Raw genomic sequence first — 19381 nt, forward strand, 5'->3', positions numbered from 1 at the left:
AGTTTGGCAAGGAAAGTGAAACTGCGTTACTGATGGAAAAACCTACCGGTATATAACTTCCAGGAACTTCTAAATTTCACACCAATAGCTTTTTGAATTCAAAGTACTCTTTCAGCCTTGCTGATAATACATAGAATGCATAACCTACAAGCATTTGTTAGAAGCCTGAGAACATCCACTTTCGTTTTAAAAAATGTTCAGCTTTTACTCTTTTAGAGATTAAAACTTTGTCAACACTTGATCATGGTTCAGGAAAAGAAATCCAGTAAAAAGAACATCTGACTTCTTAAATCTCTTGTGGCTTTTCTGCACTCATGTTTAGCCTATGGCTGAAGGTAATGTTAAAAATATTGAATAATGTGCTACTGAGAACATTAATGCGCACATTACCTTGATACAACTAAAATGTCCAGTCTTGAGTTCCCCAGCTCGTGAAACAGCTCCAGCATAGCTCTTCCTTACTTTTAACAGCCCAACCCCACTCTCCCCTTTAAGGCATCTCTAGAAAAGTGGGGAAATTCAGTTGAGTGATACATCTTGGAAACTGCTTCTTACATTGCATATAAACATTGCTAGCTGATTACTGAGCTTATGTCGCTTCTAAAGAAGCCTCCAAGCACCTACTAAAATATAGATCCCATGAATAATACAAATAACTTGGTCAAACTGCATTATACATGGAAAAAAAATTTGTGAACATTGCAGCTTTCTTGCAGTGCAAGACTTTCTCCGTGTACTTCAGATGCAGTAGGAATACACTTCTACTAAAGTGAAGGTTGTTCAGAAGAAGGCAGAGTGAATTGACCAGTATATACAGTGCACAGCTCAAGGTGTTTGTAAGCTACTGTGTTGTGTCCGTACCCCTCAGAAACAATCTTAAATCTTCCATCTGCTATAGGACAGTTCTCTTAACCATTCATTGGTAAGGCAGTAGTAAAATTCTGCGTGCTTGTTAATCGTTGCAGGTTATTGCTGTTAGAGTCTTCAAGTGGGTTTGCAAAAGTTGCGGCTGTTGATGAAGTTCTCGTAAGTCCAGAACTAAGGATTTGTTCTTTTAATTATAAAAGTTACTAATGCTCCCAGTGGTATGCACAAAGTGGAGGATGCTACAAGCAGCCCAATAACTGCTAGGGCACCACTTGGGTAATCTTTTGTGACCAGCTGACCCTGCAAGAGAGAGATGACCAGATGTAAAACAAAAGTCTATTAATGCAGATGTGTGCTACTGTGCAAATTTAGGATTGGTGGGAACCACTTTTTTCAGAGCTCACTGTGCATTGCTTTCACAGTGAGCATCTCATCTTCGATGCTTCCTAGCAGAAATACTTAAAATGTTATCCAAATGCTAGTTTCTCATAACTAGCATATTTAAGTGATTGCTTTGACACATAGGTTTGAGCCAAAGGCACAGCAGCTGAAATCCATACTGCTACAGGGCTATGTACAGTGAGCAGAGGGCATGTAAAGTTTCATCTGACCACTGCATTGGGGGGACGGGGGACTTGACAATGACCACTGTTCTCTAATATGCAACATGCCAACAGCTAATGCTTCTGTAACATACGTTTCGTATCTACAGCTGTGTTCTGATTTTTTAAAATTAAAACTTAAAAATTACATTTCTGTAGAGATGTTGCAACAAATTACATATTAACTGCAAAACCTTGATTTGGTTCATCTCATGACAAACCTAGTTTGTCTTAGGAACATCTCTTCTTGCCCATGCTGTGTAGGTCTTAATGCATCTTCTCTCCTTTCCCCTCCCAGAGACAACTCAGACAACAAGTATGGGTTGTTATTCCTTCCTAACCAGTATTGATTTTTCATTGAAAGAAATGAACCCCGATCCAGGTTTGGATAACTTGACAAGCCATAGCATGTCTTGTTTGAATCACATGGGAGGAAGGAAAGTCGTGCAGAGGCTCTCATGTTCATGATTAAGCCAATGACATGCAACGCAGCACTGTCAATTATAGCTTTCCTCGTTTTGCAAAACTTCAGATGGAGATTTGAATTGTAATCATTGAACCTGAACACATGTATGCTGTTTCAGCGGTTGGGGGGGGCACCTTCAAATTGTATTATATCCTACATGCTAAGCTTATTTGAAGCTTACTGGGCCTGTTTTTATCAATGCTCCTCAAAAGTGGCTGTGGTGTAAGCCATTCCACAACCCTGGCTGCTAATCTATCTTTTCTGCAAGAGGACATGAAAACAGCTGCAGTATGGTCTAAAGATAGCTAGAACAGTGCTTTCTGTAGAAGATTGTGATTATTTAACTTGACAAGCATTCAGCATATGTCTCATACTCATACTTTAAGTCTAATAGATTGAGTAAAACTTAACATGACTAAAGCCTATTGAGATCTATTATAAAGGGTAGTTTTCTAACCTTGTTAATACCATAAGAAACCATTTTGGAATTCTGATTATTAACACTTGCCATGAAATTTATACCTTTAACGTAGTTAAATGCAGCAGTTGATTTTTTGAAAGTCACCAATTATGAGTGCCTTCCTCCCCCCTCCTACTTGTATTTCCAGCTACCAGTGGGTAAGGAAAAAATTGCGATGAGTAAAATACCTCTGTTGCATCCCATGCTTGGTATTGCAATGTCCCTGTTCTGATGTAGTCTGTGATGTAAAATATAAAGAGGCTTACAATCAACACAGGACTAACGAAAGCCCACATAATCTTCCAGTACCAACTTGGTTTATGTCCGCTCATCACAGAAAGGTCTTTAGAAAATCTATCAAAGAAAGAAAAGCACACACCTTAATTGGTTAGTTTTTTTTTTTTTAACGATGCATTGTTTGGGATCGAAATTGTAACTGCCAAGGAAAACAAGTTCTGTGGTGAAGATTGTTGAAATAACGTAGGCGGAGTATGGTTCTGGTGTGCAGAAAGTGTTGCACAGGTTTGAGGTAACAGCTGCTGAATCTACTGGATAAGTTATGGCAATAAAATGTGATAGGATGTTCCCAAGTTCTTACCTTCTGAGTCCATATACGTAACAGACGGCCATGGTTTCCACCAGTACTATAAGTAGCAAGGAGAGTGTAGCTGCGTACTCGTTGAAGATATCAAACCAGTAGTTGCCAGCTTCCAGGGTGAATGCTAGGCCAACTAAAAAGTTAATGATGCATACACCTCCTGTAAGAAAAATGTAGTTTGAGTTTAGGCTGTAAATTAAATAAAGCATGGATTTGTGCTTTTGAGGTCAACTAATTTTAGGCTGGCTTTACTGCAGCGCAGTGGTGGAAAGTCACTTGTTCATACGCCTAATTTTACATTCCCTCATTGGGACCAAGTGGCCATTTCTACTACCATGTCAGGCGCATGCTAGTCTTCAGATTCAAGCTGAGTACAGTATGAATTTTAGCATCTTTCGCTGCTTTTGAAGGGAATCTGATACACTGTACTTGGGCACTCCCCATTCCTTCTGAAAGCACAGCAGGGAAAGGTGCCAATGGTAAAGCCATAGCTGCAAAGGGACATTGTTCTTTTGCAACTGCAGATTTACCTTTCCTACACCTTGGTTGACTTTCCCTTGAAGTCCATTGGTGCACTTAATTGGTAATCACCTGATATCATCTCTCTAGGCACATGGGAGGTAATGAACTTGCTGTCAGTCAAAGGAGTAAGAATGGCTGCTGTGTTCCCCAGCATGCTGCCTATTCCCAACATCAGCAGCATAAAGAAATACAGCACTGAGTACAGCTGCGAGACTTCCATGTTCTTTATTGCTTCAGAATACACGATGAATGCCAGTCCGGTACCCTGAACAGCCTGTTGGAGAGAGAAAACAGAAAATAACCAGACTTGCAGAGAATGCATTGCCATGCAGAAAACAGAAATGGCGCACACAAAAAGGGAGAGTCATGTATGCAATTCTTTGCTGTGTCAACCACTGCTTTCCGTCATTCACATCAATGGCTTGTACACAAGTTCATCACAAATCAAGATTTCTGAAGCTCTGGTCATGAGCATAATAGGTACAGGAGTAGATGAGATTGTTATCACGTTGAGAGAGATCTAGCTATCCATCCCAGTCGGGGAGATTTTGCGTCATATCACCACATTTGTTTCAGTTACAATAGCTTCCGATTAACTTCCAGGCTTTTCATTCACTCTAAAGCTCTAAATGCTGAGCATCAGCTTGCTTCTATATGTGCAACTCTGGCAATGACACATTCCAACTGCAATCAGTCGAACTTAACTGCTTAGGCATACAACACATACCTTGTTCACCATTGATTTCTATAGAACTGAGTTGCTGCTAAGTGTTGGGTGACTCCTATCCAGTCCTGTTACATAGGCAGCCCCATATGGGAATCCCCTGCATTGTCATTCAACAGGCCTTTGAACATTATGACATGTAAGCAAAATAGCTATGTAGGTTGTTGCTAAACAAAAATGGCTTGGCACTTCTGCAGTCAGCACTTGCAATGACAGCTGTAGGAACATTTGCTCAAGCTAGGTCCCAGGTTGCCATATGTGGAAGAATCTATAGGCAGATTTTTAAGCTATTAAAAAACAGGCAGAATAATTAAATGGTGCATGCCATAAACAATTTTCACCAGAGGCGCTCTGTCTCTCTCTCTCTCTCTCTCTCTGTGTGTGTGTAATATTTATGTCCTGCCTTTCTTCCACAGAATGAAAGAAGGCATACCTAGATTTCCTAGGTATTCATTATTTTTATTTGTTACATTTGCATATTTCTTTTCTACCAAACACCTCAAGGTGGCATGTATGTTCTACCTTTTGAAGTAGGCTATCCTGAGAAGTGACAGGTCACCCAATGAACATTTTGCCTAAGTGAGGATTTGAACTCCAGACTCCTGTCCAGACCTGACTCCACGCTAACCACTACACCATTCAAGCACTGACCACAAGGTTCTTTCATTGTGTCCCTCGGTTCTCAAAATAGGTGCCGAGTCAAAACTATTTTTTAAAAAGTTGCAGCTCACTGTGTCTAATTCTGCTTCCAAACTGCAGTTCTTAATCTGCGGCAACAGTTCTGCATATTCACTGGGGTGAGTGGATGCTAGGAAATGCTTCATATCTTCAAGATTTTCTATTGTTAATGATCCTTCTTCCAAGTCGAAAAAATTTGTCAGCATCAATATCACCCTGCACAATAGAATGAAATACAATTATTTTAAATAAAGCAACAATATATTCAACAACAACAACACATTAATATTTTCAAATTGTAATTTCTGGCAGATGGGGGAAATAGCCTTTTTTAAAAAGTGCATTTTAAGAAACACAAAATTTGAAGGAAATGTGGTACCTAGTTGAAACCAGATTATTTCCTAAATTCATTTTAAAGACATTGGGGCCAGATTTGAACTAAGATTAATAAATTGTAAAGCAATTGTCAATTGAGTAGTGTCTAAGCAGGCAATTGTTTCTTTTAGCACCATTATTATAACATTTACTAAACAGTGTAACTGAAAGATCTTCTGCATGGGATCCTGAACCATCACCCCCAGTCAGACAAAACTCAAAAATCATATGGGATGAACCCATTCACAGAAAAAAGATTTCAGATGAATGCCAGTCATGTCTAGTAACAGTTAAAAAGAAAATCCTGGGGTAAAAAGAAAAATTGACTACAATGCATTTTCAGGTACAAAGAAAAGAAGGTAATTGAATTAGACTCCACACTTACTTGCTCATGCACTTTTCGTAATTGAAAGTTGCCTTAAAGCCATAAATGGAGAAAGTCACGATACTGGCAAATATCGAGGTGGTGCTGTTAATCAATGAAACGATGATGGCATGCCGTTCACAGTTGTTTTTTGGATCATTGTAGCTGGCAAATGCTATCAAGCTGCCAAAACCAAGTCCAAGGGAGAAAAAGATCTGAGTAGCTGCATTTATCCAGGTTTTGGGATTTGCTAGTTGCTCTAGCTGCAAGTCATAAACCAAGAAGATGAACTGTGTAGCATTTTTAGACTTTTATTCATCTTACTAACATGCCTGCAAGGTGGGACATTATGACACCCATTTTAATGGTTGTCGAACGGACAAAGAAAGCTTTCCATCCTATCCAGGTATATCCTGTTACTTTTATGTGTTATGATCAGGCAACACCTCTGTTGAATCAGACACACCTTCCATTTTCTCAGTGTTTCCAGCTGAACAACCATTAACAAAATACTGAACAGCACACCTCAAAAGTCCAGTTGAAAATGTTTGCTGCAAATGGGCCAAGGAAAATCAATTGCTAAAATGTGTTTAACTCTTTCTGAAGTAAAAAGAGAACTATTACAGCCAACATACAGAAGAAAATGGGGGAAGGAATCTAATTAAAGACAAGCTTACAATGCAACAAACTGAATGGGAATGGTTGCTCAAATTTGTCCCAGCAACATTAATTGGTGCTAATTTTTTTCTGCCTCTTCATTTTCACACCTTTTCTGTTTCATAAGCAAATTATAAAAATACAGTGATGAAACAATGTCATTTGAATTTGCTTTTAAGCAGAAAAGCAGAGATGGTTTCTGAGCGTAAAAAAAAGAAAGAAATCCAGTTTGTTTGTTTTTAAAATATTTGGCCTGTTGGTATGCTGGGTTCAATGGGTCTTACTGCAAAGTAAGGTTAAGTTTGCAGCCATAAGGCCAGTATAATTAGGTTGGTCCCAGATATCTGAGCATGGTGGGCAGTAAACAGTCCAGATCTGTAATCTTTCCTGAGGACCCTTTTGCTTCTACCATTACCAACCAATAATATTTAATGCAAATCAGTTGTCATAGAGCCAATGTTATGTTTTCCAAGTGATGTAGGACTTTAGCTCTCATCAGAGAGGTAGGACTGGAGGAGTTTTAGTCCCAAAACATCTGGAAGACAACACATTGGATCTCCCTGCTGTATAATCTTTTGTAATTAAAGTTGCTCCGATTCTAAATTTCATGCCAACGGAGCTGCATATGATTCCTTGTGTACATTTATCTTCCAAGAGGATTATATTTCAAAGTGTAACACAAAGTTAATTTCCAATGGATGTCAAATAGCTGGTCTCGCGTATCTGGAGTAACGTAATTATTATAAAATAATAATAATAATAATAATAGTAATAGTAATAATAGTAATAATAATAATTTATATCACACCCATCTGGCTGGGTTTCCCCAGCCACTGGGTGGCTTCCAACAAAATATTAAAATACAATAGTCTGCCAAACATTAAAAGCTTCCCTAAACAGGGCTGCCTTCAGATGTCTTCTAAAATACAATACAATATAGATAAAAGTGGAGTTGCCTGTATTACTATCTATCTTGTGTTCCGTATAGATCAGGGTTTCCCCAAACTTGGGTCTCCAGCTGTTTTGGGACTACAATTCCCATCATCCCTGACAACTGTTCCTGCCAGCTTGGGATGATGGGCGTTGTAGTCCGAAAACAGCTGGAGACCCAAGTTTGAGAAACCCTGTTGTAATCATATTCACATGTACACCGTTGTATCTGGGCTCCTTGTTGGCCTAAACTTCCATTATGAAAATACACATTTGTGAAGAACCTGCCTCAGTTTGTACAGTATAAGCATTTGTCTATCTATAGCCATTTAGGGCATAGGTACCTTGGGTGTAAACATGTAGGTCAGCCCATTCGCAGCTCCATGGAGAGTTAAGCCTCTGATTAAGTATATGATGAGGACTACATAGGGCAGAGTAGCTGTCACGTAAACAACCTGCAAATGAACAACGAAAGGCTTTATTTAGTAGAGCTGTGTGACACACTTAAACTTTAGACTTTAAGGGTGCTTGGGACCCAGGTGGTGCTGTGGGTTAAACCACAGAGCCTAGGGCTTGCTGATCAGAAGGTCGGCAGTTCAAAGCCCTGCGACGGGGTGAGCTCCCATTGCTCTGTCCCTGCTCCTGCCAACCTAGCAGTTTGAAAGCACGTCAAAGTGCAAGTAGATAAATAGGTGCCGCTCCAGCGGGAAGGTTAACGGTGTTTCCGTGCGCTGCTCTGGTTCGCCAGAAGTGGCTTGTCATGCTGGCCACTTGACCTGGAAGTTGTACACCGGCTCCCTCGGCCAGTAATTCAAGTTGAGCGCCGCAACCCCAGAGTCGGACACGACTGGACCTAATGGTCAGGGGTCCCTTTACCTTTTACCTTTAGGGGTGCTTACATTACATTTGACAAGTGCACAATCTGTGTATCAGTGTACTTTACTGTACACAGTTGCCCTGTACACTCATACAGAGTCACACCTCGCCTGTTGAAAAGCAATGTTTTTTCATCTGAGGAGAATTAAACCCAAAGCTAGTTTGAATTTTTTTTTTTTTAAGAGATGCTTCCCTTCCGTCACTTTTTACTCAGTAAAGCTTATTTCTTCAAGAATAGCAGCAATAATCCTCTTACCTTGCCTGTGTGTTCTGTTCCTCTTAGAATACACAGGTAGACCACCAGCCAAGCCAGTACCAGACAGGCTGCTTGTTCCCACTGGATGTTCCCACTTTCCTCGATGGACGGAGAAATGTTGAGGGTTTTTCGGTACCAAAAATACTGCGTGGGTGTTGCCTTCTCGCACTCTTCCATGTAATCCGTGTGGTTAAGATTGAGCGGACAGTTTGCCCACGGCAAAGGGTCCTTTGGATGCGAAGCAGACATTATTCTGTACATTGAATTTCCCAAGTACCATGAGTCAGATTGCGAAAAGGTCAGGTCACCGATGGGGGAAGCCATGGCCCTCAAGGTGGTGTTGGACTAAAGTTCCCCGCCTGCACGGCCAGCAATCAGGGATTATGGGAACTGTAGTCCAACAATTTATGAAGGGCAACAGTTTCCCTGTCTGTGGGTTAAGGTGGCATAAAACTGTGGGCAATGCTCCACACCAATGTGAGGTTATTGTGGGGAGGGGAGCATTAAACCATAAATCTCTTTCTCGTCGAGCAATCTCCCTGCAGTGCAGTTTTCCAATCTGTATTATTGCTAAGCATTTCTGGTACACACAGAGCAAATTGTAAAAGTATAACATCAACTCAGGTGTCTTCTAGGTGTCAATAGATGCCTCTGCTGCAGGGGTGATTGAAGCACCAATGCCAAAAGCAAATCGACTGCTGGCTTGGACATGGCTGTTGTACATTATTGTACAATGAAATTTCCAAGTTCAGTGACACTGCGCAACTAGGCCGCCTCAGGAACATCATAAAATGTGCTCCTTATCGCACGAGCAAAATCCAACATGTGATTCCAGGATAAATAATCTGAGAACACTTTAATTCCATAATTGCCCCCAATTAGAAAAGCTTTTTACAAGAGGATGCATCAACATTCTGCCCTGCTGCTGCTCATAAAACAGGTTTCGTTTTCGGCCAACATTTTACCAGAGAAGGCTTCTGCAATGACAGCTGCCAGACAGATTGGCTGAATTTTTGCAATCCTGGAGAGGAGGGAAACCATTGTGTGCAGCACTCTACTGCTGAAAGCATTTTCTTACCCACCTGAAATGAATGGAAGAGGTACCAGAATGCCCAGGCGTTTATAACGTTGTAGTACATAGAGAGGAAAAATGAAACAATGACACTGGCAATTCCTAAAAATAAAAGGAAAAAAAGAGCTATGGAAATGGGCATCAGTTTTGCAGCTATATCTTCCCCCATCAGAACCAACTAATTAACTAACTTAAGGAAGGTCCACACATATCACACTATGTCCTCACAAAACCACGTCTAGGTTTAAATTTTACTCTCCAACATTTATCTGATGAAAATAAGGACATCCTATTCTACATCAGGGTGAAAGCTCAGGAACATAGCAGAGTTTAAATCCTATTGAACTCAGTGGGACTTAGTCCTGAGTAAAAATGCTTAGGATTGCAGTGTAAGGCTGCACAGTTTCTGCCCTCCATATGTTTTGGGACTACAACTCCCATCATCCCTAGCTAACAGGACCAGTTTTCAGGGATGATGGGAGTTGTAGTCCCAAAACATCTGGAGGGCCAAGTTTGCCTATGCCTGGTTTAGGCTGTAGATGCTGTTGCTTATCTATCCAAAACTGCGCCATCCATACACAAGAGAACATGGAGATTTAGGAACATAGGAAGCTGCCAAATACTGCATCAGACCATTGAGGACTGACTTTAGGAGGGGAATAGGAAATGGGGGTAGGGAGAATTTGGAACAGCCCTCCATGTTGCAATATTCTGTTGCAGTTCAACTTGTAAAACGTATTACCCTATATATGCTGGCTACACACACCTTTACGGGTTTTTTTGCCAGCAAGTCAAAGCATACCTGTAAATTTGTACTACTTGATTGATGAGTTGATGGTGGATGTGCCTACACTAGCTTCCAATTTGTTTCTGGCCCAATTCAGTCTCCTGATTTCAAGTTTGCATGCCAAAGATTACAAAATGGCTTCGCTGCAAAGATTGCCAGTTTGTTCTCTCTTGGTATTTGGATTGCAATTATTATATGCCTTTAAGAACATAGAAAAGAACCACAGCTATCTGAAATGGGCTGGTTGTTTTTGAATTTGGTAAGAATGAAAGATTGACACCTTGAGATTTCCAGAAGTGGGAAGCCCTATTCCTTCTCCCCTCCAGAAAAGCTTAGGAGGGGGAAGGTGAAAAGGGCAAGACACTCACTCTTTTGGGGGACAGGAGAATAGAGCAAATACTCCAAGCCTGGAACACAGAAGGGCCACTTGTCATTCTTGGTTCAGCTTCACATTTGGTGTTTTTAGTTGATTATGAAACACGTAAAAGGGTCTTACATGCAGAAAGACAGTAGTGGTCATATGCACAGCAAACATATGAATTATATTTAAACCACATGACTTCACTCAAAGAATCATGGGAACTGTAGTTTGATTAGTGTGCTGGGAATTGGGGTAAACTACAGTTCCCAAGATTATTTGAGAGAATCTATTTCAGGGGTCAGCAACATTTTTCAGCCGTGGGCTGGTCCACTGTCCCTCAGACCATGTGGGGGGCCGGACGATATTTTTTTTTTGGGGGGGGGGGAATGAACGAATTCCTATGCCCCACAAATAACCCAGAGATGCATTTTAAATAAAAGGACACATTCTACTCATGTAAAAACACGCTGATTCCTAGAGTGTCCGTGGGCCGGATTGAGAAGGCGATTGGGCCGCATCCGGCCCACGGGTGTTAGGTTGCCCACCCCTGATCTATGTGTTTCAAACGCAGGGTGTGAATGTGACACACTATACTGTAAGTGAATCAAACATACTTTTTTCTGTCTTTCAATTTTAGAGACATGGAAGCTTAAAACGCTGCTTCCGATGTCCAAGACAGGGATTGCCCGGCTCCTCGCGAGGAGAGGGCGAGGGGAGGTCCTACTCGGGAGGAGCCGGGCAATCCCTGACAGAATCATATGCATATTTAGATTCCTTTCACCTGAGGGGGTAAATGGCACCAACACAGGGTGAACTGAGTAGAAGGGGGGGAAGTCTCTATTCTTAAAAACATTCTGGTCTCTCAATATTCTTAAAAAAGATCCGACAAGTTGTGTGCGTGTCATGAAGAGGTCGTCTTTGTAGCGCATCAAATAAGCAATAATAATTTGACGGGGATAGGGGAAATAGATGCATAGATTAAAAAAAAAAAAAACCAACGCACCAACCCCACAAAGGTAAGGACTTATCGATCTCCATGCCCCGATACTCCCTTGTCGCATGTGCTGTCCCACTGCCAACTCCAGGTACAATAGGGGCATGCCTTCCACAATTAACATGATCAGGTAGGGGATTAGAAATCCACCTGTGAGAGGAACAAAAGGTTATACTTATTAAGCAAATGGGTTTCGGAATGCGCTCACAAATATTTTAATTAGAGGTGCTTGCAATACAACCAGTCAGGTCTAATATATCGCACCAATAGTTTTGTACAGTGTGGTGTAGTGGTTAAGAGCGGTAGACTAGTAATCTGGGGAACCGGGTTCGCGTCTCCACTCCTCCACATGCAGCTGCTGGTTGACCTTGGGCTAGTCACACTTCTCTGAAGTCTCTCAGCCCCACTCACCTCACAGAGTGTTTGTTGTGGGGGAGGAAGGGAAAGGAGAATGTTAGCCACTTTGAGACTCCTTCGGGTAGTGAAAAGCAGGATATCAAATCCAAACTCTTCTTCTTTCACATTCCCGCCACATGTAAAAAAAAAAAAGGAAGCTCCCTTACGCTTTCACCATCTTCAGAATAAACTGCTTTCTGGTTTAAAACACAGACAAAGGGTCTTACCACACTATCTAGAGAGGAATACAGGAATGCTGATAATAAATGGGAGGAAATACAAAAGAAGCTATTTCATCCAAACCATTGCTGCGCTAGTAACGGAACGTGTGAGGGTATACACACTCCAAATGAACAAAATTCCAATTCCTACTATATTTCAGATCCCATGCAATTATAAGATTAAAGTGCAATATGATACATGTTTCCTAAGAAGGAAACCCTAAGGAGTTTCATGGGGCTTATTCCCAGGAAAATGACTGTAGCCTAAGTTGCGTAAGTTTATGTAAGAATTGCTTTTTCTTTTCTCGCCACATTTTTCTTTTGTACTATGTCTGTTAGATTATAAGTCTATGGATAAGGCTTGTTTATTAAAAAGTATTATTATTTTGAACAGCGCCTCAGAAATTTTAGGCGATGATGATATCTCCCACACCCTGTTTTGGTCGCCACTGCCAGAATCATTTCCTGTAAACGAATTTGTACTCCAGATATGATTAAGGAAAGTCTTTCGCACAGTTCAGACTAGTGACTGTTAAAGGATAACTAATTGCTTTAAAAAGCATTAAAATGTAACCAAGGGAAGAGAAAAAAAGATCAAGAGTACGGTGGCACTTAGAAGTCAACTAAAACTTCCAAAGGAAGTTTCTCCTTTAAATCAATGGATCTGACTTGTAGGGATGGGCCAATCTATCATTTTCAGTTTCCAGTCCTAAATTCATTTAACCAGATTTCCCACATCAGTTTGTGATGTAAATTCACTGGCACTCCAGTGCAAATTTATCCTGATAGGCTCACGTTCGCATACAATTTTGCCCGATAATACTGTACAACTTTTTTTTTTTGCAAAGCAATTTTCCCCAAATATAATGAATTTTTTGTATGTTATTTTCAGTCATAGTTTCATGTATATGCATTCTTCACCCTAGAATATCCAGTTTTGTACACATTACTGGGCCAGAGAACTGCATTGCAAAATTCAGAGAGGTGTGAATTTCAAACACCAGCAGTGTTTTGTTTCTTTTATTGTTCTGGAAAGTATAAATTAGGTGGGTTTGCCTAAAGTGATGGGCAAACTTGCCAGGTGTATGCTTTCCTCAGAAAACTTATAGTCCAAGCTTCTGTGTGTGACTTGGAGTCGCCATGTCTGACCAAATTAAAAACAGGGTTGTGGTTGGTTTTGCTGGGTGGGAGATTGTATAGAAAGGTTTCCCCAGGTTTCTTTTCAGAGCAGGCCAAAGTATTTCTGTAAATATCTATCATTTGGTGTTTAATCTCCAGCATTAACATTCCTTGAAGCGGGGGGACTGTTGAGCACTAGAAATGAATGCAATCTGCATAGTAGCCGACGGAGAAAGTGAGGTGAACGCTCAGCCATAATCCGTTTCCCCCCCCAGGGAATTAATATTTGCACTGCTTGTGCCTTTTTATTAACAGCCCCTTTGTTTGAAACTTAGGTAACTTCTTCCTTGCAAGGGGAATTCTCAAGCGCCCAAGAGCCTTGGCATTGTAGCAGAACCCTTTTATAGCAGCAGGACCCTAAAAGAACGAAGTAACAGTTTGGAGAGGGTTATCAGCTTCAAAATTTTGGAAATCAGCGACAAGTTACACTCAGCCTCTCTTGTTAAAAAGAAATCATGGACCCTCTCCCCATCTGGACTTGGATTACATAGCTAGGAATAGGAATAGGAATAGGAATAATTTATTATTGGCCAAGTACACTTTCCAACATACTTGGAATTTGTTTCGGCTACATTGCAATGTAAACATACAGACACTGTTCCTCTCACAATACAAAGAAGCAAAGAAACCCCACCCATATGTTACCTCCCCTTAAGCTATACAACTATGAATTTAACAATTTAATGGCACAAGGGAAAAAACTATTCTTGTGCCTGGCCGATTTTGTATATGAAGTCCTGTAGCGATGTCCAGATGGAAGTAAATCAAGCAGATGATGACCGGGATGTAAAGGATCTGCTACAATTCTCTCTGCTCTCTTCCTAACTCGGGTAGCATAAATTGTCTCTATTGAAGGCAAGCTAACACCAATTACCCTTTCTGCAATTCTTACAGTTCGTTTGAGCCTTTTCCTGTCTCTCTTGGAGGCTGTACCATACCAAGCTAGGAGAGGAGGCTAACCTTCGCACCATACTGCTTTCCCAATGCAAACTGAAGCTGAAGCTGCTGTTTGCCCCAGTCAGGAAAGCTTTCAGGTAGGAAAGACCAGAAGCTGTTTTATACCGATTCAGACCATCTAGTTCAGTCTACACAAGTGTTTCCCAAACATGGGTCTCCAGCTGCTTTTGGACTACAATTCCTATCATCCCTGATCACTGGTCTGGCTAGATAGGGATGATGGGAGTTTTAGTCCCAAAAGCAGCTGAAGACCCAAGTTTGGGAAACACTGGTCAACCCCGATTGGAAATGGCTCTCCAGGGTTTCAGGCAGAGGTTTCTTCCAACCCTACCTGGGAGTTATGATAGCCATCTTCAAATATCTGGAGGGCTGTCAAATAGAAGATGGTACGAATTCCTATGCCCCACAAAGAACGAATTCCTATGCCCCACAAATAACCCAGAGATGCATTTTAAATAAAAGGACACATTCTACTCATGTAAAAACACGCTGATTCCCGGACCGTCTGCAGGCCAGATTGGGAAGGCAATTGGGCCGCATCTGGCCCACGGGCCTTAGGTTGCCTACTCCTGCTTTATAGGTAAAAACTAGCACTTGGAATTGGGCCCTGGAATTAATTGGTAGCCAGTGCAGTTGGGCCACAGTTGGTGTAATATGTTCAAACCATCTTGCCCTGATGAGCAACCTGGCCGCTGAATTCTGCACCAGCTGAAGTTTCCGAACCATCTTCAGAGGCAGCCCCACACATCACCTGTTGCAGTAATCTAACCTTGACGTTACCAGAGCATAGATGATAGAAGTTAGGCTATCCCTGTACAGATAGAGGAGCACCTGGACCACCAACCAAAGCTGATGGAAGCCACTCTGTGCCAATGAGACCCCATGAGCCTCAAGCAACAGCAAAGGATCCAGAAGTAACCCCACACTGTGTACCAGCTCCTTCAGAGGGAATGTAACCCCATCAAGAGCAGGTCACCTCCCAGCCATCTGGTCTAGGGAACCACCCACTAACAGCCCCCCCCCCAGTCTTATCTGGATTGAGCTTCAGTTTGTTGGCTCTCATCCAGTCCATTACTGAGGCAAGTCCAGCACACCCACTGCCTCACCTGCAGATGTAAAGGAGAAGTTGTATGTCATCAGCATATTGCTGACAACATACTCCAAAACTCTGGAAGATCCCCCCCCTTAGTGGTTTCATGTAGATGTTAAACAGCATAGGGGTTAAAATTGAGCCCTGAGGAACTCCACACTGAAGGCTTCATGGGGCTGAAAAGTACCCCCCAAGCATCACCCCCCTGGGAACAACCGTCCAAGTAGGACAGGAACCACCGCAAAGTGATGCCACCCACGTGTCACTCGGACAGCTTCTCCAGAAGGATACCATGCTTGATTGTATCAAAAACCACTGAAAGGTTGCAGAGAATTAAGGGACACATTTTCCTTGTTCGTCACCTGAAAGAGGCCTTTATACAGGGTGACCAAAGCAGTTACTGGGCCTAAACCCTGATAGAAATGGATCTAGAAATTCAGTTTCCTCCAAGAGAACCTGGATCTGCTCCACTATTGCCACACCCTGACCTTGTAAGGCACTATACAGCACAAATGGCTGTTATGACACCTCAGTGTGGTGTTGCAGGGCTGCCTTCAGATGGGCAAATCTGTCCTGGTTTATCATTTTTCCAGTTCTAAGCTCTGTTCTCCACATTTCTGCAACAGTTTGCATTTAAACAAAAAAAGTCCTAATGAAAACAGCAGTTTAGCAAATACTTTTGTATGCAATTTTGCCTGATACGCAATTATGTGCAAGCAATTCCCCCCATTGTAATGATTCGCTATGTTATTTTCACGAACATATACAATTTTCGAAATGCACAGTTTAAATGCAAATTGTGTAGGTTTGCATTGAAATCCAAAGTGAACTGAATTTCCCCCTCGTCCCTTGGACTTGCACACAGGAATTTTCCCCTCATCCCTTGGACTTGCATCGCATCTCCAAAACATGTTTGGTGTTTTTTCTTCCCTGCAGAGTACAAGTTGGATGCCTTTGAAGCTTCGCTTCAGCAGGTCAGGGCTGTGATCTGGTGTGCTTGAAGTACTGGGCTGGACAGGACGGGCTGTGTTGGCCCAGCAAAGATATAGCTCACTCCCAGCATCAGAAAACAAAGCCTCCTGGTGGGATGTTATAACTTGATGCAATCCAGATCACAGGAGTGGATGAAGCAATCACTCAAGGCTGACACAAGATGTCACAGTCCACCAACAGATACTTTTTAAGGGCAATCGATACCAATGGGAATGTTGTCCCTGAATGCAGATGGAAGATGCATTGCTCTCCTTGTCATCACATACCCTCCCAACATTTCTCCGATGAAAATAGGGACACCCTATTCAATAATAATAATAATTTTAGTATTTATACCCTGCCCATCTGACTGGGTTGCCCCAGCCACTCTGGGCGGCTTCCAACATATATAAAAACATAATAAAACATTTAAAAACTTCCCTATACAGGGCTGCCTTCAGATGTCTTCTAAAGGTATAGTTACTTTTCTCTTTGGCTCAGGGGTCACATAGCTCCATACACTCCAACATTTCTCTGCTCAAACTATGGACATACTAAGGAAAAGTGGGACATTCTGGGATCAAAGCAGAAACCGGGATGGCTTCTGTAAATCCAGGGCTGTCCCTGGAAAACAGGGGCAATTGGAGGGTCTGTCATCATTCCAATTTATTTTTTTATTTTTTAAAGGTTCCCAGCATACAACCATATTCACTGAAATTCAACAATGACGAAAGAATCAAAACTCAGGATACAGACAGAAGCAAGTGATTCTCAGGGCGAAATGATGCTTGAGATTCACGATATTGACACAGCCTTTTTTTGCCTGGATCAGTGATAGTGGTGGAGTGGACTTTCATGCTGTTTCCCTCAGCGCACTCCAACAGAAGAAACCAACACAGGCAAAATACAGGTGCTGGTTGCTCTTATTGGGCAATTCGGAGCAGCAATGTCAAGTGAAAAGGTTAACTATTCCTCCTGTGGTGTCACAGCTTTGATCAAAATGGAGACCCCAATGGATGTCTTAAAGCATGATGGGGAATCTCACACGGGTGGTCCTCCAGGCCAATGTACCCCTCAGGACTCTCCCCAGGCCATGCCCCCTCTCGGTTGGTCCTGCTTTGCATCCTCATTGAGTGTTTTTGCCTGGCTGGAATATACCATTGGACAGAGAGAGGGGCATCTTAGTGTGTGCAAGAACTACCCTACCGTACAAAGGCAAAATTTGCTTTCATTGTTTGACCCCTTTTTGCCTCTGACTGGTCACCAGAAGTCTTCCCAGAAGGAAATGCAGCCCTTGAACTGAAAATGGGCTGCCCCCTCCCTGCTTTGAAGTTAAAAAAAAAAGTCAGCTCTGATCATAGCTCCCTCATACCATCACCATACATGGTTTGGCCCTCAGCAGTTTCCCCCATGTTAGTATGACTGGCTGCTATTCTATCCTAGGTAAAAGTCCTGCATTTGGGGACATCTGTACAAAACTCAAGGCAGTACAGCTCAGCGATGCCCCTTCTCCTTCATAACCTTCAGGACCCGATTTGGTGACCTGCAGGGGAAGGGAGCAATGCAGAATGGGATGAACAGAAAGGCCTGCAGAGAAGGGGCATGAGAACCACACTTGAGAAGTTTCACGGGCCTTTCTTTCGTCATGTATAGAATGAGCTATTGGCTTCCATCCCTTGTTTGTCATGAATAATGGGATTCTGCTGCAATATGTCTTCTTGTTCCCTATGTCAGGGACTGTCAACTTTTTGGGACGTATGCGGACCAGATAAACTGGGCACTGTGCACACATTGCAACCGCACTCTATGTTCTCCCCCCACCTGCAATTAGTCTTGAAAAACTGTATTTTTGCCGCCCCCCCCCCGGCCAAACTGTGTGTGTGAGAGGGAGAAACAATCTTCTGGGAGAGGATAACTGGGATGGGAATAGAACTTTCTTCCAAGTCTAATTGTCAGGGGAGAAGGGGGCTCCTAGGTGCAACCCCTCAAATTGCTGCTCCTCTGATTAAACTATTGATGTCAACAGATGGGTTTCTGTCAATCCTAATTTCTGTCGCGAGTAGTTGATAGGTACAGGACTCCGTAGAAGCCATGGAAGGCCTCTCTGGGCGCATGTGCCATACTGGGAACCCATGCAATGACATGCATCTGTAATAAAGAAAAGTGGCTCTCCACTGGCACGTAAAAACCATCCATGACTTTAGGAGCATGCAGCTGTCCAGCTCACCTCAGTTACGGCGAGAGACTGTGTCAGAACTGACAGCGTAACGGTAATATACCTCAGGCACCAGGTTAAAGTTTAAAGGAACAAAACCTTGGCTGCAGACTTAACATTTTTAAGTCCTACTCTGGAACTCAACTGAGGAAGGAAAGAGTATGTGGAAAGGAGAGCTGGCGAACATCAGAGGATGCTGAGACCTTTGGCTATTGCTCTTGACCCACCTTAAAATATAACATCTTATTTCTTTCTCAACCTGAGGCAATCCTATCCGGCACTATTCTGAAAAAGACGATTCTATGCTCAGAGTAAACTCCAGGAACTCACGCTTACCTCCTCCGTGCATCTGGCATAAATAGGGAAAGCGCCATACGTTCCCCAGTCCCACTGCGTAAGAAATGCAGGCAAAGACAAACTGAAAGGGGTTGTCCCATAACGGCCGGGCTTTCTCCATTTCTGCTCTGTGGTGCTGGGTTGTGTATGGCGGAGCGTGCCTTTGCCTTCTTCCCCTCTTTCAGGTGCTCCTCAAGCCTTGCTGGAGACGCACACAAGCGCCTCGAACCAACTCCGAGGAGAACATGCTTGCCAATTGCCAGCCAAGCTTTTTAATTGCTAATCTTATTAACAGGCACTTTGTGAAGTGGGAATGCCAGTTAGGTAAATAGGGAGGCGGAAAAGCAAGCTGTAAAAACCAGCAAATAATTGTTTGGTTTTCAACTCAGCATTTCTGGGAAAGATCTGAAATGCGGTTGTTTGGTT

The 19381-nt window shown here is 42.4% G+C and overlaps 1 protein-coding gene across 1 annotated transcript; it reads right to left on the minus strand.

Moving 5' to 3' along the window:
- Positions 1 to 68: 68 nt before the first annotated feature.
- SLC6A20 (solute carrier family 6 member 20) lies at positions 69 to 19137 on the minus strand. The gene is made up of 11 exons (XM_033165201.1): positions 18956 to 19137; positions 11599 to 11739; positions 9458 to 9549; positions 8376 to 8603; positions 7588 to 7698; positions 5678 to 5919; positions 4971 to 5133; positions 3585 to 3789; positions 2994 to 3153; positions 2584 to 2749; positions 69 to 1167 (listed from the first exon to the last, which is right to left on the minus strand). Exons 1-11 carry the CDS (start codon positions 19074 to 19076, stop codon positions 1039 to 1041), a joined length of 1758 nt encoding a protein of 585 aa, XP_033021092.1. The 5' UTR covers positions 19077 to 19137; the 3' UTR covers positions 69 to 1038.
- Positions 19138 to 19381: the final 244 nt, after the last annotated feature.

The sequence above is a fragment of the Lacerta agilis genome, chromosome 12 (genome assembly GCF_009819535.1).
Source record: "Lacerta agilis isolate rLacAgi1 chromosome 12, rLacAgi1.pri, whole genome shotgun sequence".
Taxonomy (NCBI): domain Eukaryota; kingdom Metazoa; phylum Chordata; class Lepidosauria; order Squamata; family Lacertidae; genus Lacerta; species Lacerta agilis.